This window comes from Botryllus schlosseri, chromosome 13 (assembly GCF_051294905.1).
Source record: "Botryllus schlosseri isolate E-star chromosome 13, Bs_hap1, whole genome shotgun sequence".
NCBI lineage: Eukaryota > Metazoa > Chordata > Ascidiacea > Stolidobranchia > Styelidae > Botryllus > Botryllus schlosseri.
This window is the reverse complement of record NC_137248.1, coordinates 11,756,356-11,783,755: the sequence shown is the minus strand read 5'-3', so window position 1 is coordinate 11,783,755 and position 27,400 is coordinate 11,756,356. Positions and strand designations below refer to the sequence as shown.

Genomic DNA, 27,400 nt, shown 5'->3' with positions numbered 1-27,400 from the left:
TAGAATAATGAATTGTGGACGAAAGGCAATCGGAATATGTCAATTCAGCATTCAAATAAAGGTATACCTCATCCAGGCGTGCCTTCAATAATTCAACGTAACACCGAATAGTGGATTCTAGACTTCTTGCGACCTATCGAAACAGATTCTCACCCCAACACAGACACTTCAGCATGATAATCTCATAGATAAAATTTCTCTAATAAAATAAAATTACAACAGTCAAGCTATTATCTAATGTTATTTTCAATAGGAATCCATCGCAACGGCCCATCAGATCAGTAACGGTTCTTCCTCGTCCATTCGGTCCTCGGTTGGTTTCCGGCAGAACGGACATTGCTGCTTTTGAAGAACCATCAGCTCGTAGTCGTCGGTGTGGAACATCTATATGACGTGGAACACACATATTAACGGAGGCCGACTCAAGAATAGGGTCAACCAGCATTAACATTGACGCTAAGCCGGATTGGATTATACAGGCGGTCGCAAACGAAGTACTTCCGTCGACCAAATCCTGTTCTTGATAGGCTTACTCGAGCACTCCGGCCTTTCAATTTCTACTTCCACTTGGAGTAGTATCGACTTGCTTAAAAACTGCTACTTCTTGTAATTGAGTGGTAATTTACGGCGCTATTTCACCTTCTCCTGGAGTAGCAAGGGTGCCTATTATGACCAGTGACCAGCTCTGCATGTATATCAACCATTGTCCAACAATAATTGCATCGGTAGGGCACTGTGACAACATAGTGTCATGAAGTCAGAGCAGAGCTGTGTCACCATTTCACTACCGAGTAATCTTCGCTAAACTCTAACAGTAATCTAAGTATCCTTTCCTGAAATGAAGGATTCATGCATGCTTTAAACACTGGCATGGAATTAGAAGATAAGGAATGATGTATACCGCACAGACCAAGTCTCGTCTGGATATTCCAATCTGGAATTCTACTCACTTGCAAGCACGAGTCACATATGGAAATCGGTACGTCAGGGAGACAGTTCTTGAAATATTGCCACCTCAGTGGTTTCGGCCATTTCCTAATAATCACTTCCCTTCTTGATAACGACCTCAAGGTTGCTTCACTCACAATCACCGGAACATACTTGTCTTCCTGAAACAGAGTATAGAAGGTGAAAGTTTCTACGTTGCAGTAAATATATTACAAGGTATCCTTGGTATTGGTGAATATAAATCTGTAAAATACAGTCACAATAAAGGAGGCGTGTTGTTACCATCTACAGCTGTCACCGAATCGGTTCTACTGTAAGCTACTTTCGATTCGTAAGGAATTTCTCGCTGCTCTATTGACGATAATCAGAGATAATCCAGTCGCAAGCTTGGGATGACTCATAAATTGCTCATGTATTCGAAAAAGCTTATCCAGCCACTGCAGATTGTATAACTCAATAATTGTTAGTCATCTTCTGGGTGCAAACAATGGCGAAATAATATGCGTAATCAACAAGCTCGATCTGAGCAATTTCATAATAAAATTTTTAACGGTGGATACTGGACATGTCAGTCAACAGAGGTTATTCAAATACAAGTATGGTAGAGGCTTCAAAGATAGGTATCCACTAATTCAACAAATGCAAAACAAAAGTTTGATTATCATTTAACTGCGTAGTTCCCAAATTAGTTCAGGATGACTCCTCATTGGCTTTTACTTGTTGATAGACAGCTAAATCTTATATAATGTAAAGGCTCGTCACTGACTAATATAGATCACTCAAATTTTTAACAAAAAGGTACATTTTGATGCAAACAAATCCAAATACCACCACAGAGGTGGCACAGGTATAGAAAACATACTCACGTACCGTGCTTTAAAAAGAGAGTACACCATTACAGACCAAGTCAACAGAATCTACATATTAAATCAATACATACGGCGGCACAATTGAGCATTTCAAGCCAAGTCATTCTCGCACATGGCTGCTACGACTTAGTGAGTTCCAAAGAATTGGCAAGAGACAGAAAATTTTCACACACAAAGCTCAATGACATCACCATACCGTACTCAAAACTGACACGATTCTGCCTGCTGGAACATTTTGACCTTTACCTGTACAATTATTTTTGTATTTACCGTTTCAGCGCTATGTGAGTGGAATGATAATTGCAGGCTGCTTGTGTCATAGGCATAGTTAGAATTACCAAAGGATCTTGAGAGCTCTACGCACATAAGGATTAATGCAACAAATATTTATCAATTCATGAAGGTCAATACGGGTGTTGGGCAACTAATTCTATTGTGTGACAAGACACACCCATATGCTATGAGCTGAATCAATATTTGTGGTCATTGTTTTGGCACCATCTGACCTACATTAACCTCAGAGCAAAGTGGCAAATATTTAAAATCCAAAGTCATAATAAGGCTGTTGCAGTTTCAATCAAGCATAGCAAACAAAGCACAGTCTATTGGTCTGCTAGAGCTTCAGGAATTAATATTTATTTTGGAATTATGAGCAAGACTTTTTTGAGGAATATAGTATAGCCTAAGTAGTGTGAAGGCTGGTGAACATCACTAGACGCTCGATAATTCCATCATGTGGAGACTATATTGATAGCATAATTAAAAAGCTTGTAAATTGGTGAGATGAAGTAACGAACATCAATTTATCGCTTTTGAAACTGATGCCATCAGCAGATATCCCACTGCGCTTAAAGGGGCACTGCACTCTAAAAATGATGTGGTCTCAAATTGAAGGGGAAAACGAAAAAAAAAATTTGGCCGCAGCCGTTTTCTTCAGAACGCCACCGTAATGAAGCTGCAATTTATTGAAATTTCCACAGGAGTTTCAAGCTCCAGCAGTCACACAGAGATCGAACTTTATATAGTTGTCAGCCGATGTTATGAAGGAAAATGTCGTACACGCCAAGGTGGTTTAGATACCGCGTTCAACGGAAGATGTCCAGTCAGGAGATTTATGTCAAAATCGGGCCTGTATTCTATTTCTTTAGGACTGAAATATATCATGTCCTATTCTTATGTATAAAACATTGTTCGACATGATCTATTTCTGTCCTAACGAAATAGAATACACTAGGCCCGATTTTGACATAAATCTCCAACTGGACATCTTCCGTTGAACGCAGTATCTAAACCACCTTGGCGAGTACGACATATTTGCTTCATAACATCGGCTGACAACTATATAAAGTTTAATCTCCGCGTGACTGCTGGAGCGTGAAACCCCTGTGGAAATGTCAATAAATTGCAGCTCCATTACGGTGGCGTTCTGAAGAAAACGGCTGCGGCCAAAATTTTTTTTTCGTTTTGCTCTTCAATTTGAGACCACATCATTTTTAGAGCGCAGTGCCCCTTTAATAAAGCATTCGCGACGTTAGTTATGGGAACAAGTCGTTCCAATAGTTGAAAGCAGCTTTACACAGAGCATTTATTGGATCAATAAGCTTAATCACAGCACATATTTCCGAACGTTAAATATTATGATGCACACAAGGGTTCTTTTCGAGGCGCTGGTAAGCTGGAAAATCTCAACGTGTGTTGAGCAAAATGGTGGACTTTTGGCCAGAGCCATGGTGTAGCATAGCCACTCGACATAGAGTCTACTACTGTGAAAGTAAGCTCAATAACTGGGTTGCAAAAGCGCAAAAAATTTACAGTTACCACATCACTGCTCTGAACTGTATGCGTCACTAATTTTATGGCGTGTTGTTCACAAAAACTCATTTTTAATTCTGGATAATAATCGATGTTGGGGCTACAAAGACGTTTAGCACGCTCTTTCGCATAATTTTGCGGGTTACCGATACACAAGAAGTTTTATGATGCAGTAAAAGGTTATTTCTATGTCTACTGTCAGACGTCCTGGGGATATTGGGTGCATTCTAATAAATAAATAGCTTGTCAGCGACATCCGACATATTACTTTGGTGAGCATGAAGTTTGATAAAACGTAATGAATAAAGTTTAAAGGAGTTACGACCATCGTTAACTCGACCTCGGATTCACGTTTATTCAGAAAAATTATGAGCAACAGCCTCAGTCGTTGTTTTTTTCTACATGGGCCGTCACTAACCATCCTGGGGCGTCTTAACTTGCAACAATCGAAATTCCTTACTGAACAAAATCTTGACAATATTTTATTGGAGGGAGCACTTTTAAGAGTTGGATAGAGGGATGAAGACCCGAAAAAATAACTTTTTACATCCTTGGATACACTATTTCTACTTCTACCAGAATACCAATGCTGACTACTTTGACCATCTCTGTTACAATTCCACATAAGCGACTTACATCCTGAATAAAGTCTGCCGCGAAAGGATCCGGGCTTTCGTCGTGGTCCATTCTCAACATTTGGGCGTCGCCTTCCGACGACGATTTCCATTCGCTCTTGGTGCCGTCCAATCGCGACTCGGTGCCGACCAGTTTTTCGACGTCGTCGTCTCGTACGTCTTCGTCCAGATAAAATTCGACGATCGGCAAAATCTCTGTGACATGAAAGCGTTTCGTCGTTGCATTGTAAATATTGTGACAAATCGAATGGTACTGAAACCGATTCTCTAAAAAAAAGCGGCGAACGTACTCACCGAAAGCGGAAAAGGAATGAAAGAACGGCTGTTGACAGTTGATGCAAAAATCGCCCCTCGGATTCAAAACGGGATTTGTAGTGGAACAACGCAGACACGTGTGTTGCAAGTCCTGCGCAAATGTAGACGACTGTAGTTATTCCATAAAATCTAGAGAAAAATCGGTAATGGCCGCACCTCACTGTCGTGGAATGGCTTCGATCTTATTGTGACAGAGCCGAGATCGATGGTGTCTTGAAATCGTAGCGGCAACTTCAATTTCTGTAACTTCTCGTACGCGTGTCTGGCCAGCTTGTAGGCGTGTAAGTAACGAGCCTGTCTGGCCAGCGCGTACCACGTCGAGCTGCGTAAAATAGGAGAGAATAATTTGCAAAATTCAATTACTGTAATATTGATCCGAAACTTGGAAAAAATTTAAGCGGTAATCGGTCAATGTATAATAATAATTCCTAACTCAAGTAAAAGTAGAAGTAGGATAAATGCCGTCGCAGAAGTAGCAAATTCTAGGGTATGCTAAATCCACTTCAAAATGAATAAATATTTCAACTTGAGGTTAATATTACTGCTACGACGTTATCACAGGTGGTGCTAAGCAGGTCAGTAACGAAGTACTTCTACTTTTTCAAAGTACTCAAGTAGTTTTTCACTACTTGTGGTACTTACTCAAGTAAATCACATTTTTGCTACTTCTACTCCGTAATATTTTGTGATCTACTTACTTACTTTTCGCTATTTTTAGTGTGTCAAGTAGAAGTAGTATAATCCTCCAATTCGAAAGAGAGACTGAGGAATTTCGGGGCGGTTTTCATGGAGTATTTTAAATTGAAGCCCAGAAATTTCATTGCGCTTTGCGCAAAGCAAATATGGAGTGACAAATATGTTTTCACAAAAGTATTGGCGAATAGGCTACAATTTAGGTAGTGGTAGCGTGGCTCCCTTTACTCACACCGTATTGTCGCTCATATGAAATAGTTCATCACAGTAAATATGGATGGCCCGTCATAACTTTTGAAACTAGTAGTTTCACAATCTAGCATCTGCCAATCATATCGTAATCTAGCAGCCCAGCATGGCGTGACCTAATCTGGAGAAGTGGTCTCTGACCTGCTTTCGCAGACCACTGTTGAAGCTATCTGGATAAGAGACATGCAACACATTTTCCGCTTTTCAGAAGTAGTGTTTGTGTTCCTCTTTTAATTCGCAGTATCATTAGTTTGAGTTCTAATTAGTTTCAGTTTCTTTGTCTGCATCTATATAGAGAACTTACATGTTGAAGTTTAAAAGCAAGTGTAGCAATGCCTCCATTATACGAAAATAAAATCACACTATGGCAGTGGCGGCTCGTGACAATATCGGGTGGTGGGGCAAGGGCTGCGAGCGACTTTTATCAACATGACGTCACAATGGCGTTTTCCAACGTAAAAAAGTAACTTTATGATGGTCACATGAATTTCCCGACAACAGTGATTTTAACGTAGGTGCCGCGAGAGGTTTGCCGGTGAGCCGTGACTTGAAGTGTGGTAACAAATGTTTTATTCATTTATTTTTAATCAAAGGATTATTTTACAAAATGTACGTGAACTAAGAATCGTCCCTATGCCACGAATCAAGTATCAGGTCATCCTTAGTAGCATGCCTTTTGATTTCATGGTAGAGTTATAGATTACGCAAATCGATAGACCCTAAAATCCGACCGTCACCCCAAATTCGAAATCCGGATCCAGTCCGGCCAGGTAAAAAAACATTGAAATCCTGCTCCTGCTCCTGAACCGGACTGTGGCCATCTCTGGTTACGACCAGGTGATAATAGGCAACCAAAGCGGAGGCACCCGGCGTACGATTGGATCAATAGACTGGACAACTTCTAGACCTCTCATTTTCGCTCTAAAGGCAACTGCGTAAACTACGTACGGAATAAAGATTCAATACGATTCATGTTCGCACTTGACTTGACCTGACTAATTCCAATGACTAGAACTCGAGAGATTGCGTAAGCCTAACTGGAAAGGTCAACGAGTTCGGACACATACGCAATTGTTATCTCATAGATTGGGCCTGTCATATTGAATCCAGAACATCAATTTGAATATTCTTTGAAGAACTAAGGACAGCAGCCTCGGAACTTCGGTCTCGGAACAACGTAGGACATTTTGGCCTTGAAACTGGAGACTGTGACACAACACATACGGCTCACTGTCTATAAGTCTGCTGCGAAATCGCCGTTGGAAAATATATTAATATATAAATACATGAATAAAAACCGTAACTTAGTATACTGTTACAAGAAATCATCGAGAAGTAGCATACGTAATCTCATAACCCATTCCGGTATGGTACACTGTCAAAATCAATGCAAACAGACGAACACCGAACTTTGAGTAAAATAGATCGAGGAATAGGCTGATCGAATGATCAGCTGTTAGCCGACATCGAAAATGAAATAGCTATCGCAATTGACAGGGGATTGTAAGCAAATGGTTTGAAGGCCACAATTTCACAGTGAAATGGACATTGGCGAACATAAAATTATGCGAATACTTGAATGCAAACCGAGAATCTTGGTTAGCTGTTTCATGCGATCATCGAGATATACCATTGGAAATATCATCACCGATCTCGTTATGGAACGCAGACTATAGATTAGCACAGACCGACACCGGCTTTTGCGTGAGATCCGCAATGACGTAGGTAGGCTAAGTATCAGATCAGCGCGCATCTCTACCATACTCGACCTCGAAAACGAAATAACTGCTTCAATCATTGAGTGTCAACTTTAAGACTTGGCACCGCGTTCGATACTAAAATCAAGACATACCGTGTGAAAGCTCATGACAGATCTAGGTATGGAACATCGTTAAAATCAATAGAGACCAATAACGGCTTTTGCGTAAATTTGTTGGCGATAAATGAAGAGTCAGCTCTTACTCGACTTTGGAAACGAAATTACCACCCACATAGTTCAGTGACAAACTTAAAACTTGTTACATCGGTCGATACTAACACTTACCGTGCCAAATGTCATGACCGATCTCGGTATAGAACATCGTCAAAATCAATGGAGACCAATACCGGCTTTTGAGTAAAATCCGTTTGCTGTACTATGTACATGATAGATCAGCATACACTGAACTTCGGAAACGGAATTACTACCATTATCTTTAAGTAGCAAGCCTAAAACTTGGAGCAGTGTTAAATACTACCTTCACGACATATCATACCAAGTTTCAAGAATTATCATGGTGCGAAACACCGTCAAAATCGACCTATACCAGCAAAGGTCGACTCAACGCATATTACGGTAACCGAGTTCAGATATAGATACGATTGTTACATCACACCTTAGGGGCGAGTAGGCATATTTGCCCCGGTTGCTCGGCCATTTTACGAATAGGAGAGAGTAAATCACCGTTTCTTTATTGTGTGCGGCTTTGAGAGAATAGATAGTGAAAGCTTGTTATGAGCGCTACCGGGGCAAGCCCCGGCTAGGCATTCACAAAGCGAAAACACAGAAGAGAATTCGATTTTCGCAGAGACTTCGCTATGTATGGGCGTTTGCAAGCGAAAGCACAAGAAGAACGCGGGTTTCGCTGTGATCTCGGTATATATTGATTGCTGTGCGTCTATAAATGGTTAAATTGTTATTGAACAGAATTTTAGGTGGGGCAATGCCCCAGTTGCCCTATAGGACGAGCCGCCACTGCACTATGGTATGGCATTTTCACAATCCGCCATATTTTTTATTAACATCTTGACGCCGTATCCGATACAGCTTCGTGGTATTGCTCTTCGACTCAACTATGGGCCTTATAATATGGGTGAGGGCGCCGCACCATGACGTATTTTAAAACGGGGTGTTCGGGTAAACAAATATTAGCATCCATAGCGATACTATCATTTGCATCCCATGATGCGGGCGAATGCTTATGCTCTCGAAAATTGATACCCCTTGTGATGCATCAATATGAATCAAGCTCCCTATACCTTCCCTATAGCTCAATTTGCAGCTTTTGACAGTCCATGCGAACGTATTATGACCGTTTTCAAAACTACTTACTCACTTGAGTAGATTTTAAGCCAGGAAATTCTACGTCTACTTCAATTAGTTTTAGGTTGCTTTTAAAACGAGTACTTCTACTCGTACTCGAGCAGTTTTTTTGTGTCGCTACTTCTACTTCTACTTGAGTAGCTTTCTTGACTACTTTGACCACCTCTGTCAACTCAACTTGAATCAATCATTTTGCCCAGTGCTACCAGCGTCACTCCTCAAAGCATACTGGCTATATGATATCTCTGTCGGTACTCACACTTTCGAAACACTAGGCGGTGGTCTCTTGTCTGCCATCTGGTGTACGAGGTATCGCGCAATGTTGAAAAGAGCTTCAGGAAGGTGAGACGTAAACGGTTCGTCCTGAAACAAAAACGGTATGCTGTGATGAGCAATATCGATTGTAGTGACGATAATATGAATCCTAAATCACCGAGACCAACCAAAATGCAATGTAATGATTTTGCATTGCGACTCGACAACGAAAGCTATGCTTTCGTGCTGAGAAATCAAAGTAAGTCTACACTCAGAGGCGTTCAAAGCAGTAGTAGAAGTAACTGTAAATTTATTCTCAATCACAAGTAGATAGATTCCAAGATACATCAAAACTACTTCAAGTGGAGGTAGAAAATGAGGTCTGCGAAGTACTGGAGCAACCAATTCGAAATTGCAAGACGCATCTTTGGAACTAACGCAAACTGACAAGAAACCTTATGACTGGGTGCATTTTGGGAACACGTATTCAGCCAACGGGATACAGGGGCTGTTCCGCACAGTTTTCATGACAGTTTCACTCGTAACAGTGCTGCAAACATTGTCAGAAACTAATTTCTACTTTACAAAATACAAATACAATGTGTAAAACTTAGTAGTTTTGTCTAAAAGTGTCAAGTAGAAGTGCTCTAAAACGTAACCACTGAGTAAGTAATACAAGTGGGCAGTTCCTACTCGCACACTCTGAAAAAGTAGAAGAACTTCATTACTGACCGCTTAAAGTAGTATGTGAAATAACGTGCATGTAATCCACCCACCGTGTAAGTATGGATCGAGTGGTAAGCGTAGTAAATCTCTCCGAGTTCCTTATATTCTTCAAACTTTTCAATCATTTCCACCTCTTTCTCCGGACTCTCTAACAAAATCATGTTCCACACCGTAATGTAATGCACACAACTCATGCGGGACTACAGGATCAATATATGCTTAATTATGGTTTGCTTTTCAGCTGAGGTAAGTTCTGTTCATCTCAATAGTAGCCTATTTGCAAGACTTGGTCACGTGATTGGTTTCCAATAGCAACCATCATCTGGTTAGCAAACTACTCGCTTCTGCTCATGAAAGTGTCATTTTAAAACTTAGATAGGCCTATCGCAATATATATATGTATTTACACTGCAATGAAATCAGCCAGTACACAACCATCAGATGAATTCCGTGTTTTGATTTCAGTGTTGTCCATTACCTCGAGCTATGTCCAAACATTGCATCGACAACATCCAAAAGTAATAACCCGCGTCGTTGAACCTGTTTTCGTTCACCGCATTGTCCGTCAGTTGCTTGAGAACATGTAAAGCGTCTGTGATTTTGCCTGCTTTGTGGAATGCTGTAAAGGCATAGAAGAATACCATTATCAACATGTTCGAACATTCACATGCACAAAGTATACAATGTACATAGCTGATTGATGGCATGCTGACCAGAGTGAAAATTCAACACTGCACTCAAATAGTTATAAAATAATCTCATCTTTTGATAAAAACGTGCTGGATAATACCATGTAACAAAAATTTAGTTAAGCCGATTTTTTGATATTTCCTATACCATATTCCTTAGTAAAACATGTTTCAGGCATTTCTTTGCCTCGAGTGTCGTTTAAAAATGTAATTTTAAGCTTTTCAAACTTCCCGCACCATGGTTTTCAAGCTCCTTTGTTGAATTTCTTATTAACTGTGACGTCACTTTGATCTATCATTCAATTCATAATAGTTGGTTGTTCGTAACAATCATCTTCTCAGTCTCAGTTAGTCAGCATTGGCTACAGCAAGCAATCTCAAATTCCTTATCGTTTTGTTCTGTTAATGTACTGATTGTGGATCTATAATATTATAATCTCGTCATTATTATCAACCAGTGTTGGGATGACTCGAGTCATGACTTGACTCGAGTCAGACTCGAGTCACCTTTTTCGTATGACTTGACTTGACTCGAGTCACTATGTTAAAATGACTTGACTTGACTTGACTCGGCGTATCAGAAATGTGGATTGACTCGTGACTCGAAGCAAAATTCACGAGTCAATTTCAAGTCATCAAGCAATCGATGTCGATAAAAATCACTGTATCTTGCAATCGGATTGTTCGCGAAACGCTGGTGTAACCCGTGAGAGCGATCAATCAATCAATGATCGTGCGTTTTACTGAGCCTCCATTGTTCTCTCACAAATAAATTGACCGGTTACGAAGTGATCGAAGCTTACAGCTTACGCTGTCGTAAACTAGTATGGTAAAGTATTTTAATATAAAAATGTCTATTACTGTTCTCTGTACCTGAACCAAACCTCTTTATTGAAATTAAATTTGAAGATAGTTTATATAGTCCTCGACCATTCGCGCAGGCTCGAATTGTATCATATCCATTTGTAAAAGGGTAATGTACTGCATCTTATCAATTCGTTTCTCTATTCTCTATATTGGCTGGTAACTATAAACTGAGACTTTGCCGTTATACTTGCGTAGTTTAGCATTTTTACGTAGATGTAAGCGATACAGCGCCGTCTTACGTGTATATTTACCTTCATATTCGTTCATCGGTTCAAAATCAATGATCTGTATGATCTGTATTTCAGACAGCTAGCAAAATGCAATGGCGTAGGCATTCGAAAAAGGCAACTTGACTTGAAATGTGACTTGACTCGTGACTTGACTTGACTTGACTCGACTTGACTCGAGTCACCTCCAAAAATCGAGTGACTTGACTTGACTCGAGTCACCTTCGAAAATCGATTGACTTGACTTGACTCGAGTCAAAATGTGCAATGACTCGAAATGACTCGTGACTCGAAGGCAGTGACTTGATCCCAACACTGTTATCAACATCACAAATGTAATCTGCCTGCTGGCTGTTTTGTGATATATCTGTGGTCGGTATATCAGTTTGAAACAAGCTACGCACGTCAGTGCAAATTGGCTGCAAAAACAGACTACTATGATGATTACCAAGCATATGCTTCGTCAATTGGTCAGCATCTGAGTTGAAACCTTGCCTGTGCACAGCACTATGAATACAATATGTTCACTGTCATTGCGCGTGGTAGGTCTGTGTTTCATTTAAAAGTGTTGGAGTCTACTATTATTCAGTTGAGCAAACCTATTTTATGCAGACAAAAAGATTTCCTCTATAACCTACAAATTTCTCATTAGTGCGTGTTGTTCCGTGCGTGTAATTGTTTATTTACAAATTGTGCTGCTACTATAGTACCGTATGTCCGTATACTTCATACTTTGTTATTGTTGCCATTGGTACAATGCGAATTTCATGGTTTGTGATTTTGATTGTTGCATCACACTTTGCCTTTTTGGTTTTGCTTTTAAATCTGTTTAAATCCCTTTAGTGTGCCGATAACTCTTGAAAAGAGGCACCCGAAAAGTCTTCGAGTTAATAAATATTATTCTACAATGGATATTGTATTGAAAGCTATATTCAAGTTCTGTACCACGAACCAGCTATTTATGAAACAAGCTAAGTACAAATTATAGATAGAAGTAAGATTTTTTATACTTATGAACCTTACTTTGGCATGAAGATTGGAGACAAGATAAAAACTGGGCATTTCATGTAATCTTTGAAACATGCCGATGAAATATGGATGGATGGCTAAGGGAAGTTCGGCATTCAATGTCATTTGCTACTAAAGAATCTGAAGGGAAATTAGAAACCTTATAGATGACTGTTATTTCTGTATGGGTGACATTCCAAGGTTCATATTAGGTAAAAAAATGACTTGACACTGCATATCCTTCTATCTATGCCATCTCCTCTTTAGCACCTGTTCCGTATTGCAGTAAGTTTTCACTGCATAGACTACCAAGCAAAAAAGCTCCAAGAAGACTCGACAGGGCTTAAAGATACAGAAAATGACTCCGATGCCGACTTCGACATCTCTCATATTGAGATAAATCCAGAACCACACATTCCGAACCAATACGAACTTGTTGATTTAGTTGGGACTCGCTAAATCAAATGCAGAAATTCTGACCGCAAGGTTAAAACTAGGGAACGATGTCCTTCATCGAGAAAAGGGCATGAACGATTTTACATTTTACATGGTCATGGTGTAATACAAGCATTCTTTGATTTAGTCACCATTCCTCTGTGCGGCGAATGAAATTGTCTGACAAAGCGTCTCTGGCCCGTGGGCTGTATGAGTAACATCTCTGCACTAGTTTATGCAGTTATTAAGACCTTAACTACCCAGGCTTCAAATATGGCTCTTTTAATATACCGGTAACTATTGCAATATTATGGTGACGTAGCCTATAACGAAAACATATTTACCATTTTGTTGGGTAACAATATCAAAAATACCTTTTTGCGCCTCTTCAAATTTGTCGTTTTCGGCCAGCCAACGTGCGTACGGTACATACACCTCGTCCTTATACTCTGGATATCGCTCGGCCAGCGCGAAAGCCTCGTCCCAGGAATTTGTTTCGACGTGCAGCTCGATGAGCGCTCTCTTGTCGCCCATTTTGTTGTAGACTTCGGCGCAGTACGGGTACTGCTGCAGTAGCTTGAGGTAATGCGCACATCGGGATAGCGGCTCGCGATCAGCTTTGTCCAATCCACGAGCTACGTCAATAAGCCTGAATAAAGATTGAAGTCCTAAAGTTGAACTTAAATACATGTCGTCTGATCTGTTGATATTGGAATACGGCCGGCCTGTGGTATCAACATAGGTCGTCAGTGACAAGTACTTCTCCATTTTTTCGGAGGTTTTCCCTACTTGAACTACTTACTTAAGTGATTATGTTTTCGTACCATCCGTGAGCCATGTCTATACATGAGTACGAAAGTTGCCAACAAAAAAAATACAAAGGTTAAAATCGGGTTAGTTTAATCAGCGACAAACGTCTATCAGCCAGTAACAAAGACTTATTCTGAACATAATCACAAATTGAAACTGCGAAAGAAATTTGCGACAATCCAAACAGGCTTATTTACGCTTGGTCAAGTCATTAAGAAGATTCCATTATGATATCGAAGTTTATTAATAAGTCACGTCATCACAGCTACCAATTGTTTAACAAGATCGTGAGCCTTGCAACATCTAGAAAACCTACGGTTCACCCCACATATATATCTGGCCCAGTAGTTACAACGGCTGCACAGTGTACATCCTTAACCCGGTCCATACTTACATGTCGGTCCAGCCGTTTCTGCCAATGATATTGATTGCCTTCAGCGTTTCCCCAGCGGCAAGATACATGCTAGCGGCTTCGCGGGGTTCGTTCGTGTTTTGGGCCCAGTCCGCTTGCTTTGCGATCAATTGCTTTTGCTCGACCGGGTCAGCAGTACCGACAAAGTCCTGTCAGGAGTCGAAATATGTTACAGAGGATCACGTACAGAATTCAGCCATCAAAAACATCAGACGGCAATAATTACCAAGGTACAAGCACATACCCATTAATTCAGCAAACAAACTCGGGAAACCCAACAAATTCTAACATGAAACGTAGAAAAATAATTCAGATATATCCAACATTTTTTTAGGGGATCAAGCATGTACATCGACGCCGGTGAGTAAGTATTCCTAAGTTAGCGATTCGTTCGCATTTACCTTTGCCAGTTCGAACATTCTCAAATCCGTGTACATGTTCAGAGCTTTTTGATCGTAACCTGTCTTCTTGTAGAGTTTCCCAGCTTCGGAAAAGTGCCCTTGATGCGAATATATATCGGCCAAAAAGGCGTCGGTGTTATCCTCTCCCCTTTTCTGCCGTTCCTAAACGAAGCACGGGAGAACGCCTTCAGAACAGGATGGTATAAATAACAACATTGCCAATAAGTACGTGAAACGGGCACATCTTGTTTGAAGTCAGATATTAAAAACAGTTATTCAAATAACATATCCTGCCAAGATTCCAAACAAACAAATTACCCAAGAATTAGTCAAGTAGAAGCCCGGCTTTCCAAGGTATGGTAACACAACACAAGCAGAATTGTAGATCGCAGATTCGTCACAAATAGCGATCGCCCGTGTATATGTTGCGTAATTGAGTAGAAAAGTAGGTAATCGCTACATACGTTGCATACCCAAGAGCTTGTGTTGTGGGACAATATTTATTCATAAGATACTTATACAGCACGTTTAAATATTGTCAAGTAGAAATTAATTTCGATAGTTTTACGGCACGCAGGCAATTGAGAATGGGATTGTGGTGGAGTGGTTGAAGCTACTCAAGCATTTTTCAAAGATTTCCAAGCATTTTTAGAATGATCTGCTCTCACTCAAGGATAACGTCAATGACTAACATAATCCGAACATAATCCACTCCACATTGGATCTCAAGGTCATTTAGTCAGAGACAAACATAGATCTGGACACACGACTCGATAATATAAGCGCTCACCTCGATGTTGTGTATGAGTTCCAAGTATCTCAAATCTTTCGTCCGCGTGAAAGCTTTTCTTGCGATTTTAAAATTCAAACCCTCCAGGGCGTGGTGAGCCAGATTCTTCCAGTCGCCCATCGTCACCCCGAGACAAGCAATCTGATGTGCCTCGCTGTACATACCATCCGTCAAAATCGAAGGGGTGAATTTTGTAGCGGTGATTTAGATCATACAGGGTCTTTCTAGGCTTGTTGGCGCACGTATTTTTTCAACACAGTTAGAGGACAGAGGAAGTCAGTAACAAAGCAGCCTACTTAATTCTTCGGAGTACACAAGTAGGTTTTGCCTAGTTGCAACACTTACTCAAATGATTAAGTTTTTAAACTAGCTCAAGGCAATAGGGCAGGAGCCCAGCCCCCATGTGCCAGTAGCTGAGATTATTCTCGAAAATTACGTATATTCGTAGCCGCACCCTACAATTTCAAGTGTTTCCATTTGAAATACTTTCATTATGACAGTGATATTGTTTCTTTTTGTACTCAAGTAGAAATGTATGATGTTACTTGCACCTCTGCTACAGTACAATGACTATTTTGACCGCTTCTGCCAATGAAATAACCGGTAACTGTTCTATGCTGTGGAGGGAGTGGGCTGCGGCAGGTCACAAGCAAGGATTGAATATTACAAATACAAATTTAGGTCACTCACTTGTACATTTTCCTTTCCAAATACTGGTACATCGGCGCCGACTGCGGCACGTCGACCGCTCTCATCGCGTGTACGTGGAGGCAAAATATCCGCGACCCGCAATATCCCACAACGTAGCCCAGCATGCGCTGCTGGTGTGGCGGAAAGTCACGGGCTTTGATGGACAGCATGCCCTTGCCAGAGTAGCAGAGCATGTCTTCGTTTTGGCTGTTCCACGCCACGCTGTTGGCGTCTTTTTCCTGCCGCGAAACACACAGGATGTGACGCATTCGATCGGAACTGATGTGGGTTTTCGTTGCATTTTGCGATTTCGGTGAAAATTGTAACTAAATACTCTATTAATGTCTCCTGAAAGGTATAAGTATGTTGGAGACTTGCCAGTTTGTATTATAATATTACTCTTATACGGCAAATATACGCGCTGCATTTGGATACAGGACCAATTGAGTTAAGATCTAGAATTAGTTTCAATTAGAAATAATCGGTGTCGACAAATTCTTATATCCACTTTACTTAGATACAGGCCCATATAGTTTTCAATATCATGAATCAGGACATTATTTACCACTTACTGGATGCGGGCAGGTTAAAATGTGTAATCACGTATGGTGTTCTACTGGTTGACTTCTATCTTGCGCGTTCTCTTGAGCCATGGGGCGTTTTTGAGAGGCCATAGGCGCCATCGAAAACGAATTAATTTTTTTCAGTCTTTGAATCATTTTTTTTAAATTATTGTTGATATTTTCATGATATCACTCAGATTAGCTAAAGCAGACCCCCAGTTTTCATTGCACATATAACACAAAATCGAATTTTTAACTTGAAAAATTTTAAATTTAAATCCGAAATTGGACAGTAATACCTGTCGGAAGCACTCCTTCATGTCATACAGGAGCTTACCTCGAACAAAAGCTCTTTCGTGTTGATGTCGTATACCAGCAGCGACGAGTTTTCGTTCACGATGGCCAGCTTATTCCGGCTCATGCTCAGATCGAGACACAGGACCGACCCCGATATTTTGAGGAGGGTTATCGGGAAAGGATTGTCCACAAAAATTTGTAGAACCTGGAAAAGCGTTTCATTGAGTCACAGTATAAAGTTCAAATCAACGACCGGTGTTGGACATTTTCAAGTCTGCTGCCTATAAATTGAATCGTAAAACAAAATGGTAGATTCTACCTGTCCGTTCTTCAGCCCTAAAAGCATTGCTTCTCGGCCTTTAGGCCCACCGATGACTTTCACATATCGTATATTTGCATCTAACAGCCATTCTCGCTGCTTCACTCCATCAAACGACAAGCACGTAAGAGTAGCTTCCTGCGGAGTTAAATCAGTGGACTCAATTTCATAAATACATCGCAGAACAAAATCGCAACAGGTTACCTTGCAGAGAACGATGTGATTGGTGCACACCACCAGCAGGTTACATTCGAATTTCTTCATGATTTTGTGCTTGGGCCGATACATCAACGCCATGCTCTGGTCTTCGACGAGTTCGTACACAACGATACGGTCCGAAAGTTGCACCTGAAAATAAGTAGCTACCCGATTTAGATTGGCCCCTGTGCTGGTCGAAGAAATATCATTCCTATTTCTAATGAATTCTACGGGTAGTCAAGCCACGGGCCAATGTAAAAACCGAAATGCTGATCACAACTCCGTGGGTTATTGGAATTTTATTACCATTCCACACAAGACTTGGAAATGTTTAATTTGTAAATCGAAGGCTTCGGCCGGGCCAGTGTATGAAACATAGAGAGCGTGCAAATACATATTTGAGGGTTCTTCTGGTTGAGTGTATTCGGAGAGATTTATGCTGTGATCATATCATATTTACAAAATTGAAATCTCAGTTTGTATATCTAATTACATCATACCTTGTAGATGATATTCGAATACTATGGAACAAATTGCTCAAGTAATAAATTTTGCTAACGCAATCAATCAATCAATCATAAACCAGGTTGAGATAAAACGCAATTCAGAAGTCTTTTAGCTTTTTTACATGCGCAAATCATATAATCATGAACGAATGACATGATGATAACTGATATTGTATCTCAATCTCTCTCTCTCAGACACACACAAACAAATACACAATCAAAATATATGACAAAGACCATTAAAACAGTAGAACCTTAAAACGCCACAACTCCATAAATATAGCATAAGGTCGTTCAAAGGTACTTGATAAAAATACCGCAATATCACGAGACGATATCTACAAATGACTTTCGGATCAAATCTCTGCATCAAGATAGTACAATCAGTACATTATACTATACAAGAACATGGAGATAGCTATAGAAACAACTACACCACAGTACAGGATGGTAATTCACTCACCGCAAGCTTATCTTTGTATATCGAGATCTTCTTGATGAGATCGTGACAGCGCAAAAATATTTTTGACCCGCTCGACGTGTCGTCCACGTCCACGGCGGACAGCAGCTGGACCACCAAATCGGTCAGATTTTGCCGATACGCGTAGCGGTCCCGGTACAGCCCGTGAACGGTGGAAAATATCAAATTGTTACAAGTTATGGTCCCATCCTGCGAGCCGCTAACCTGAAAGATACAGAAGAAAAAAATGTGGTGAATGCGATCGCTGATCTCATCCAAAGGAAAGTAGAAGATGGACTGTAAATTTCCTGTAAATTTCTACTCAGTTATAATTACAAGTAGTGATTTTCAAGAAGTAACTCTAGAACAGCTTATTTTTCAAGATGATTTACTTGCAAAACACAGCCAATTAATCTACTGAATCGAGATCGTATCGTTATCGTGCTCAGGAGTGTAGAATTTCAGCCTCGGACGGACAAAAGTCAAAAAACCTCTGGCTTTACCGGACATTTCAGCAGACAAGTCAATATTTTTGCAGTTAATTATGGATTTAAGAGCACACCGTCGCATATTTCAATGTCAAAAGGCAAGATACAAGCAACCGCTTGTCCTCAGAGCTATCAGTATTCGTCGCTTGATTATGTCTGTTTTAATCATAGAACAACTATGGCAGGCGAGTAGGGATAGGCAACTCCTGGAATAGTAGACGGATTAATTGGTAGATTATTTTTGATTCAGCGTAAGTAAGCATCTCACAAACACAGCATAGAAACCGTGAATGTGAAATAACAAAATCCTTACAATGTGACTTGAGTTAGGCTTCCACGCGGCGGACCACATCCATTTGTCTTTTGTCTCTGTGACCAGTCCAAGAAAGACACCGTCCCGAGAATAGAGTCCGGTGCGTCCGTTTGAGCCCGCAATGACCAAGTACTTTCCGTTGTTGAAATGGCCTACTTTGCACGGATCGAAATCTAATTTCACGTCTTTTCCAATCTGCAATAAATCATAGCGTCAACGATACTGAATTTGAGGCGTCGATTTCTTAGAATATTCAATGATGTGTGCCGTATACAAATGTGGTCAAAAGCGAACCAACTAAATACAAAAGTATCTAAAAAAATTGAAAACTGGGAAGTAGAAGTAGTCTGAAATCAGGACCATTGGAGTCAGTAGTTCAATTTGTCAAAACCTACCTTCATATGCATGGCAGTCTAATATTGACATAATGAAAAATGTAAAAATATTTGGCAAATTTGCAAAATTTTAATATTGCTATTTTGAAAACACGATCTAATCATTACACCACTGTAATATAACCAGCAATCAAGGAGCGCCGTAAAACCAATTATATAGAAAATACTAAGCTATAGGCCGACTGCTAATTATGTCAGCATGGTCGATACAGTGGATGTAGTAGTTTAGTGAATTCCAACTGACCCGTACGGCCGCAACCATGTTTTTGGAATGAGATGAGTATTTTGCATGACGAGTATTGTTCATAATTTCAGAAATAACAAGAAAAGGAAGCAATACTGTAGATATAAAAATATTATTTAAATACATAGCGAAGAAATAATATTACCAGACCACTCAACTCCTACTTATTGCAATTAGTGACATGATGTCCAGAAGAAAAAATTTGATAATGCCAGCAGATTATAATTGTGTAGTTGTTGGTCTTGCTCGAGGGATGCGCCCAACCTTCCGCGGGGGGAGGGAGGCTGAAAATTGCAGAAAACATATCGAACATATAAAATACATACCTGCTTCCCATTCAACCGGTAAAACGACAATGATTTTCCCCAATCTCCGACCGTGAGGACGTCGAAATCTTCCCTGTGTAAAAAATAAGTTTAACAGCACAGAACAATTTTTGTTAGTAGCTTAGTACATACTTGTTAGGGTTCCATTGCAGAGTCCAAATCGGATTCAATGTACCGCCAGGCCGTTCGATTTTCACTTTCTCTTCTCCCAGTTTACTTCTGATACTGATTATGCCGTTGAATAACCCGATAGCAAAGTATTGCCCATCGTTCGTCCAGCTAAAAATGCACTTGAATGTCTCAATTGAATGTTTTAATTAAAATGAATTGTTGAAAACTGCAACCTTACAAAAGTACTGAAAACTTGGAGTAGAGTTTGGAAATAAAATGAACGGGGACGTACAAATGTACATTAGTCAAGAGTGTTATTGAATAGCGCAGTCACCATAGCTCAGTTGTTATGCTAATAGAATTCCATTACCTCTGATTTTGTTGTCAACGATGTGAGAATATTCAACACGATAATATACATTAGCAATGACGGCATCACAATGCTTGTAAATACAAAATTTTGGGATAAAAAATTCATTCCGCCACTTTCATTGCCCATTTTTGTTCCAAGATGTCTTCACGGTAATGAGATAACTCAACATTAATCAAACATGCCTAGAAAGTGTATTGAAAAGATTGGACTGATCTATTATTGTCATAGACACTTAGAGCAACTTTAAACCAGGTTGCCAGTGTAAGTTACTAGGTAAAAGTCACCAAAACTGCAACAAGTCTGTATTACCAACTGACAGGCTACCTTATGCATGTGATTCTGCTGCTGACTTTATGTTTGTTAACAGTCTTCTGGTCCGGTGCCCAAATGCCTGTGAAATTAAGTTCACGGTATCAAGCATGATTGTATGCTGCGGGTAACAACAGCGAAATTATTCAAATTATTCGCCGGATCAAACTTCATCAGCAGTAATATTTAAAACTGGATAAACAAAAATGCTTTGACAAGGGACTTCAGGAACCAAAACAAGCTACGATTGTCGATCTATGTGTTCCAATTTGCATGCAATACTGGCGGTGGCAGTGATTTCATAACATTTCAGGAACAGAATAAAAGCTTACCAAAATCCGAAATAGCGCAAGAAACCAGTTGTTGTGACACTGGGCTATATGCCACAGCCTGGATAGCATCGTTGTGCCTAAAAATAAAAGTATCATTTATGAAAATCTGTTGCATCCATTTACGATTGTACTCTAAAGTTCAATCTGAAGTGTCAATTTGTAGCCCAAACCAATTATGACGAACATCAATTGATAGAATTCTCTACAAAATTCGAAGTAGATAATTGTTGCAGCTTGTAATACTCACAGGTACTTCAAGATCGCAGCGTGCGCTTCATTCCATATTATGACGTTCTTATCTGCAGATCCAGAAGCAAAACGTTTCCCTGTTTACAATGGCCAAAATGTTACTGGATAATTATCTAGTACTAATTCAAGCGGTCATATTAGAAGGCCTATAAGTGCAGACAACACATATACGTTTGATGAGACTGGTTGTTGTCGATGACTATTTCCACTTTATATTCATAAGACCTTGAAGCCGTTTTAGGTTTTGTCAAGTAGAAAATTTGGATGAATATTCATGACTTTCATATGAATGAAATTGTCATAAAGAATGTGTAATGTAGCTCCTGCACAATGGCAATAGAATATAATTTCAAAAATGAAACCACTTTGTGGCGTCATTATTACTCATTTAACATTTGACGCAAAAGTGCATCTCGCAATTTCGACAGCTGTCATTGGCAATGAACAAACAAAAGTTTCATCCCAATCTAGACTCTACTGATTCAAAATATTTGAGTGAATTTTAGACCTTTTGATCACTACTTCCCCTCCAAGTAATCTTGTCATGAAAATCGATACTTTTACTTGTAATTGGGCAGAAATTTATGGAATTACCTATACTTGTACTAGATTATCATCAATAACTACAGATCAACTTTGGATTTTGATATAGTGAAATGTGTAGCGATGCAAAGATGCACTGCTGCAATGCGATATCCACTGTATGAGACCTATGTGTGTTTAGAATGACTGGGTTCGTCTCTTTAATGATGTTTATGTCCGAGAGATTCATAGGCTTCTCATTGTTGGCCTATCTAGGTGACAGTGACATACAAGACTAGAAATTCTAGCTTGGAATCTAAGAAGTTGAAAAAATGATAGCAGGAGCCTGGTGCAATTACTAAATAGTTAGTTTAACGATTTATACCATCTGGAGAATAATCAACAGTGAAAACCGAGTCCTTGTGTCCTTTCAAAGGTTCTTCGAGAGTTCCGTCTTGTGCATCATAGACTAGGACTTTCTGACCAGCTGCTACGATCAATTGAGACCCATCAGGCTTGAATGTCACATCATAGATGCTGTGCGAAATAATATATATGTAAACGTTATGAAAATGACTGTCGCCTGGTACCGGTATAAGCAGTATATTGGCTATACTATAGCCCTAAGTGTCATTGCGTATTTCTACTCGGAACATAGCATGATCTATGGAAGTTTATTGCTTAATGTAACATCTTACCATTGTCCTTGCTGTCCCCTATCCAAAACACGATCCACCCATACTGGTACAGACCTCATTATACTAACATATAACGATCTGTTTTGAATCATAATAAGAGCATTATGCACAGCGCACGCATGAAACTGATACTCCTAGATTTGAATTCCAATTCTACATTTTCGACGATCACACTTGAGATTATAACCGCACAGAATATATGGAATAGGATTATTGATGAATAATCTATAAATGCCAACCACCACGAATAAATTTGGATCAGCAATGAATGAATTTTTAACCCGTGCACATCTTGCTCATTGATGCATACTTTTATGAACGCAATTTTTGAACGTTGTATTAATATAAACCTATTAAAATATGCTTGCAATCGACATATTTTAGTTTTATAACTTTAATTATCGAATTATGACTCTCACACGCTCCAAGATGGCTATATTCGCATCGCAGTCTCTGCATCAATAAACGTAACTGCATAGTTTAGGGTTAACTCAATGAACAGCTAGAATTAAGATAAACGCTCGAGTAGTTTTGGTTACTATTTTGTTGTTGACTTGACTTGCGTATCCAGCGCACTTCTGTCTGTGATGAGTTGTATTCCTTTTAGATAAACGCAGGCAAATTGGTCAATGGCCGAGGTGCATGTGATCGGACAATTGTCTGGCGGCAGCGAATTTCCAGACCATCGATTATTCTGTAAGTGGGGGATTCACGCTGGTGGGGCATGGAAACTTCTTGCCGGAAATAAAGAGGGCCAAACACAAGTCGATAATCCTCAAAACGAAGAATTCGCGGCTTGGTGTCACCCGATAGATCTTCATTACGCTACAAAAGGACTTCAAGGTTGGCCGAGACTTCATGTACAAGTATGGCACCAAGACGGATTTGGCAGAAATGAACTTTACGCGTATGGTTTTGCACACATACCGTCATCTCCCGGGCTACATTCGATTGAATGTACCACATGGAAACCAAATGGTACATTGAAAGAGGAGCTGATGCAGTATTTTGTGGGAGGATGCCTGCAACTGAAAAATCCAGATTTGATATACAGTGGAGCTGATCGATATAAGCTACACACAACGGCGATGGGCAAAGTCCACGTTCAGCTAAGCATTATACTGAGAAATTTTGATAAGTTTGGCATAGAATCTTGAGCGTTCCCAGCATTACTCGCATGAAGTATCCCACCTCTGTTGAGAGGCTATCATCACTATGTTGCGAACATTATGTATGTAGTGGACCATTATAGTAATTCCTTGCGGTACATCAGGACACCTGTGCTTTTATAACTCTATATGTGCTGACCTCAGCAGTAAACCCACAACACTTGATGATTTTAAACTGGTATATTTGGTAAAGTATGTGTAAGTTGACTACCCTAGTCAAGTTGTGTTGGGTAAAAAATTGGATGCATCTCAAGCTTATTCAGTCACTTGAAGATTTTTAATGAATGATTGGTATATTTGCATTTTCAAATTCATAAAATGAGACTTCTCCGTCGTCCACAACTGCAAACTTTAACGGTACGCCCTTGGCTATTTTCAATAAATGTAATATATCGTACGAGGTTGGTGGTTTGGCGTGGACATTAGTCACAACAACAACAAAACTTGCAGGACCTGGGTTTGATTTTTTAAAAGGAGCAGTTCCCGCTTCATATACGTTGAATCGTAGTTTGAAATTGCAGGCCCCTGCTCTACTTCGTGTCGCAGGGGGCACACTTCCTCGGATTTTCTGGAGCCCTTCGCTTACAGAACAAGTTCCGGGTAGCAGCAACGGTTTAACCTCCCATGAGTTGACCACGTCTTGTAACATACTTCGTTCCTCCAATCGCAATGCTTTATACTCGGACCAGTTCTTCGCTTTCTGGGCAACGCTTCTGTGAGAGTGATGCGCTTTCAAATTGGACCTATTGTCCCGTTCAATTCTTTGAAACCATGTATCATGTATACAGTGTTCTTGGGATGGAATGCCAGCTGGTAGCAAGTCTCGAGGTGGAGCAGGTAAAACACTGTTTGTTCTGTCAACCATGTTTGGAAACTTAACCTCAGGTTGATCGGCCGCTTTCTGCTGTGCATGTGAAAGGTTACTGGCTGGTGATATCTTGTATTCAGGATTGCCGATAAACCAATTTCGGAAATCACGTTGTTTGTTTGATGTAGTACAGTCCATTTGCTCATCTGATGCTGCATCACGCGTTATGTCAATTGTGCCATCTAATTTTGGATGCTTAGATGTGCTTGGTGTTTGACCGTCTGATGGGTGTCTGTGTTTCTTTGTTTTGGCCTTGGCCAATGGAATTCCATGTCTTCTAACGATGTAGCCACGCTTGACCAGATTTGAGAACGTTGTGAAATCATCTAACGTGCAATTGTTGTTTTCAGCTAGAGTGACTGAGAAAGCTTCTTGTAGCGATAATGGAATATCGATGAGTGTCAATTCTATGTCCCCTATGTCTAACAAAAACAGTGCTTCTTCCGGGTAAAGCGCAAAAAATCCCTTTTCATGATGCCCCATAGTTTGAATAAATTTTGCCTGTTTTATAACTTTGGCTAATCCGTATTCTCCCAACCATTCCGCTCTTCCTAATTTCGACGACTTTCGAACCTTCAGTGAATACAGTACGTTATCGTACTGCTTCAACTGATCGTTAACTTTTTGAATTTCAAAACCAGCTCCTGTATGACCAAAAAATTTTGGACCGCCTTTGGAGGGAAGCTGTTGAGCGCGAGAACATGGCCTCCAAGATAATATCTTTCGTGCTTTGGTAATCTCTACATTTTTCAACTCTTCCTCATCGGAACTAGGCATGATATTATACCAGGCTTTAAATGTCTGCATTCAAATTTGACAAACACATTGATTACGCAAGCTATTACAGATATGAAAAATACTAGTCATGGCACAAATTCAATATATGTCCATCAAGGGTACTTGAAACAACACTGACAATAACATGATCAAAAGACATCGCAAGAAACATTGGTGGAATGGTGAAGCTGAATCAATGCACTGTACATGAATTATCTTGCGAGATTATTTAGTCAAGCGTCAAATAGCATACCACATCATATTGTGTATATTACGAAATCATGTACTCAGAATCTCAGATTATCATTCCGTAGAAATACTTTCAAACCACAAGGTAGTCGCATGAGATTACTTCATCCAGTTATGATCTTGACCTGAGGTGCGAACTGAAAACAGTGTCAGTAGATGTTAATTCATGTTATTTGATCTTCCACTACTGTGGACACATAAATGGCAGTTAAGGAATTTAACTAAATGTTACTATTTGCAATACAATATTTTTGTACAATCCATTCCAATATATCCATTTCAATAAGAAGTTATTCCTTTTTATCTTCACTATTGTTCTTCCATATCCACGCTGTAAGTGATGAAGCCAAACTCAACCACATCAAATATGGCACAAACAGCAGTCCAGCTACTTTGTCCTCTTTATAAAAGGCAACAGCTGTCGCTATCGCCGCTGCGTCAAGAGCTAGAATTTCCACCAATCCCCATTTCAAACTATGCATACCAAAAAAGATTGGCGACCATGCCCAGTTTAGAGCAAGTTGGCTACCGTAAAGTCCAAGAGGCACCAGACTCTTCTCATTGAATCCTCCAAGGCTATCATAGACACGGAAGGAAGCATATCCCATTCCAGCATATAAGCCTGACCAAACTGGCCCAAATACCCAGTTTGGTGGTGTCCAACTAGGCTTCTTGATAGTCTTGTACCAGTCTTTGACTTCTTTCTGTGTAGCTATGCTGCCAGCAAAACCTCCAACAAACGGGAGAGATGTTGCTGCTACTGCTGCCCAGTTAACCATTATTGCATACACTATTAAAATGAAAATTATGACTGATAAGAAGTATTTACGACTTGAATTTTGTGGAGAATGTATATCATAAAGAAGTTACATTGAGATAATAACAAATTGAACAACAGTGACAACCTTCGTAATATTGTAGTTAAAGCCATGAAGTTACTTCTATGATGTTAGCAAAGTGGTTTATACTATTATACATATCATAAATATAGGCTGATGATACTCAGACAAATATTGTACAACTTGAACATCTTGGAAAATTCAAAACGAATTAGAAATAGATTCGATTTTTTCATTCATCTCAAGAGACTTCTGGACCGGTGAGTTATTGGCACTAAGGAGGAAAGGAAGCAAGATTAACAGATTCAAGCTATACCAATATGATACAGTGCGACAAACAATAGTCAAAAGAAACTAAGAAATTAATTTATGGACAAGCGGAAAAGATCAATTAAACAAAATGACGTAAAGACAGACTGAAAACTAATATGAGATTTTAGTCAGTTGGAAGTAGAAATTGCTCATAATAAATGGCAGCTGTTACCTGGGCTGTAGAATTGGTATGGTACTTTACAAACGACCCCGACTATAGATATTTTTGATAAACCAACTCGAAACGTTAGACATAGGCCTACTTTTTTTCACAGAACTCTGACACCGATGGTAATGAAAATGATACTACAAATTGACATCGTAAAACATATTCCACAGCGACAGTTAAATCATTCCCATGTGACCATTAAAAAATTGATAGGTAGCAATGATGATCGCACGGTGCAATTAACACAAAAGTGTTAATTTTGAAATAGCTGTCTATGTTTTATCCTTTGCAAATTTTCACGTTAGCCTAATATGCATGATTCATTCTAACATGATCAAGCCCCTTCTGCAGCTCTTGTGTACGTGTCAGTAACTATCAGCGGTAGTCAGAAACAAAATTCT

At 39.8% G+C, this 27,400-nt stretch overlaps 3 protein-coding genes across 3 annotated transcripts; 1 reads left to right on the top strand and 2 right to left on the bottom strand.

The window, feature by feature from the left end:
• Positions 1–182: 182 nt before the first annotated feature.
• LOC145453966 (intraflagellar transport protein 122 homolog) lies at positions 183–22,741 on the bottom strand. Its single transcript, XM_080331928.1, has 25 exons — positions 22,617–22,741; positions 22,304–22,455; positions 21,395–21,473; positions 21,148–21,224; positions 20,831–20,897; positions 20,155–20,301; positions 20,023–20,095; positions 19,058–19,252; positions 18,260–18,481; positions 17,297–17,440; positions 17,093–17,230; positions 16,814–16,978; positions 15,914–16,152; positions 15,224–15,377; positions 14,434–14,595; positions 14,015–14,181; positions 13,185–13,459; positions 10,063–10,203; positions 9,635–9,732; positions 8,863–8,966; positions 4,736–4,901; positions 4,559–4,670; positions 4,266–4,459; positions 951–1,109; positions 183–384 (listed from the first exon to the last, which is right to left on the bottom strand). The coding sequence occupies exons 1-25, from the start codon at positions 22,706–22,708 to the stop codon at positions 274–276; spliced, it is 3,633 nt and encodes a 1,210-aa protein (XP_080188054.1). The 5' UTR covers positions 22,709–22,741; the 3' UTR covers positions 183–273.
• Positions 22,742–23,148: 407 nt separating this feature from the next.
• On the top strand, positions 23,149–24,182 carry LOC145453977 (B9 domain-containing protein 2-like). The gene has a single exon (XM_080331939.1). It carries the CDS (start codon positions 23,246–23,248, stop codon positions 23,771–23,773), a length of 528 nt encoding a protein of 175 aa, XP_080188065.1. The 5' UTR covers positions 23,149–23,245; the 3' UTR covers positions 23,774–24,182.
• LOC145453973 (tRNA-splicing endonuclease subunit Sen54-like) lies at positions 23,947–25,974 on the bottom strand. Its single transcript, XM_080331935.1, has one exon. It carries the CDS (start codon positions 25,458–25,460, stop codon positions 24,063–24,065), a length of 1,398 nt encoding a protein of 465 aa, XP_080188061.1. The 5' UTR covers positions 25,461–25,974; the 3' UTR covers positions 23,947–24,062.
• Positions 25,975–27,400: the final 1,426 nt, after the last annotated feature.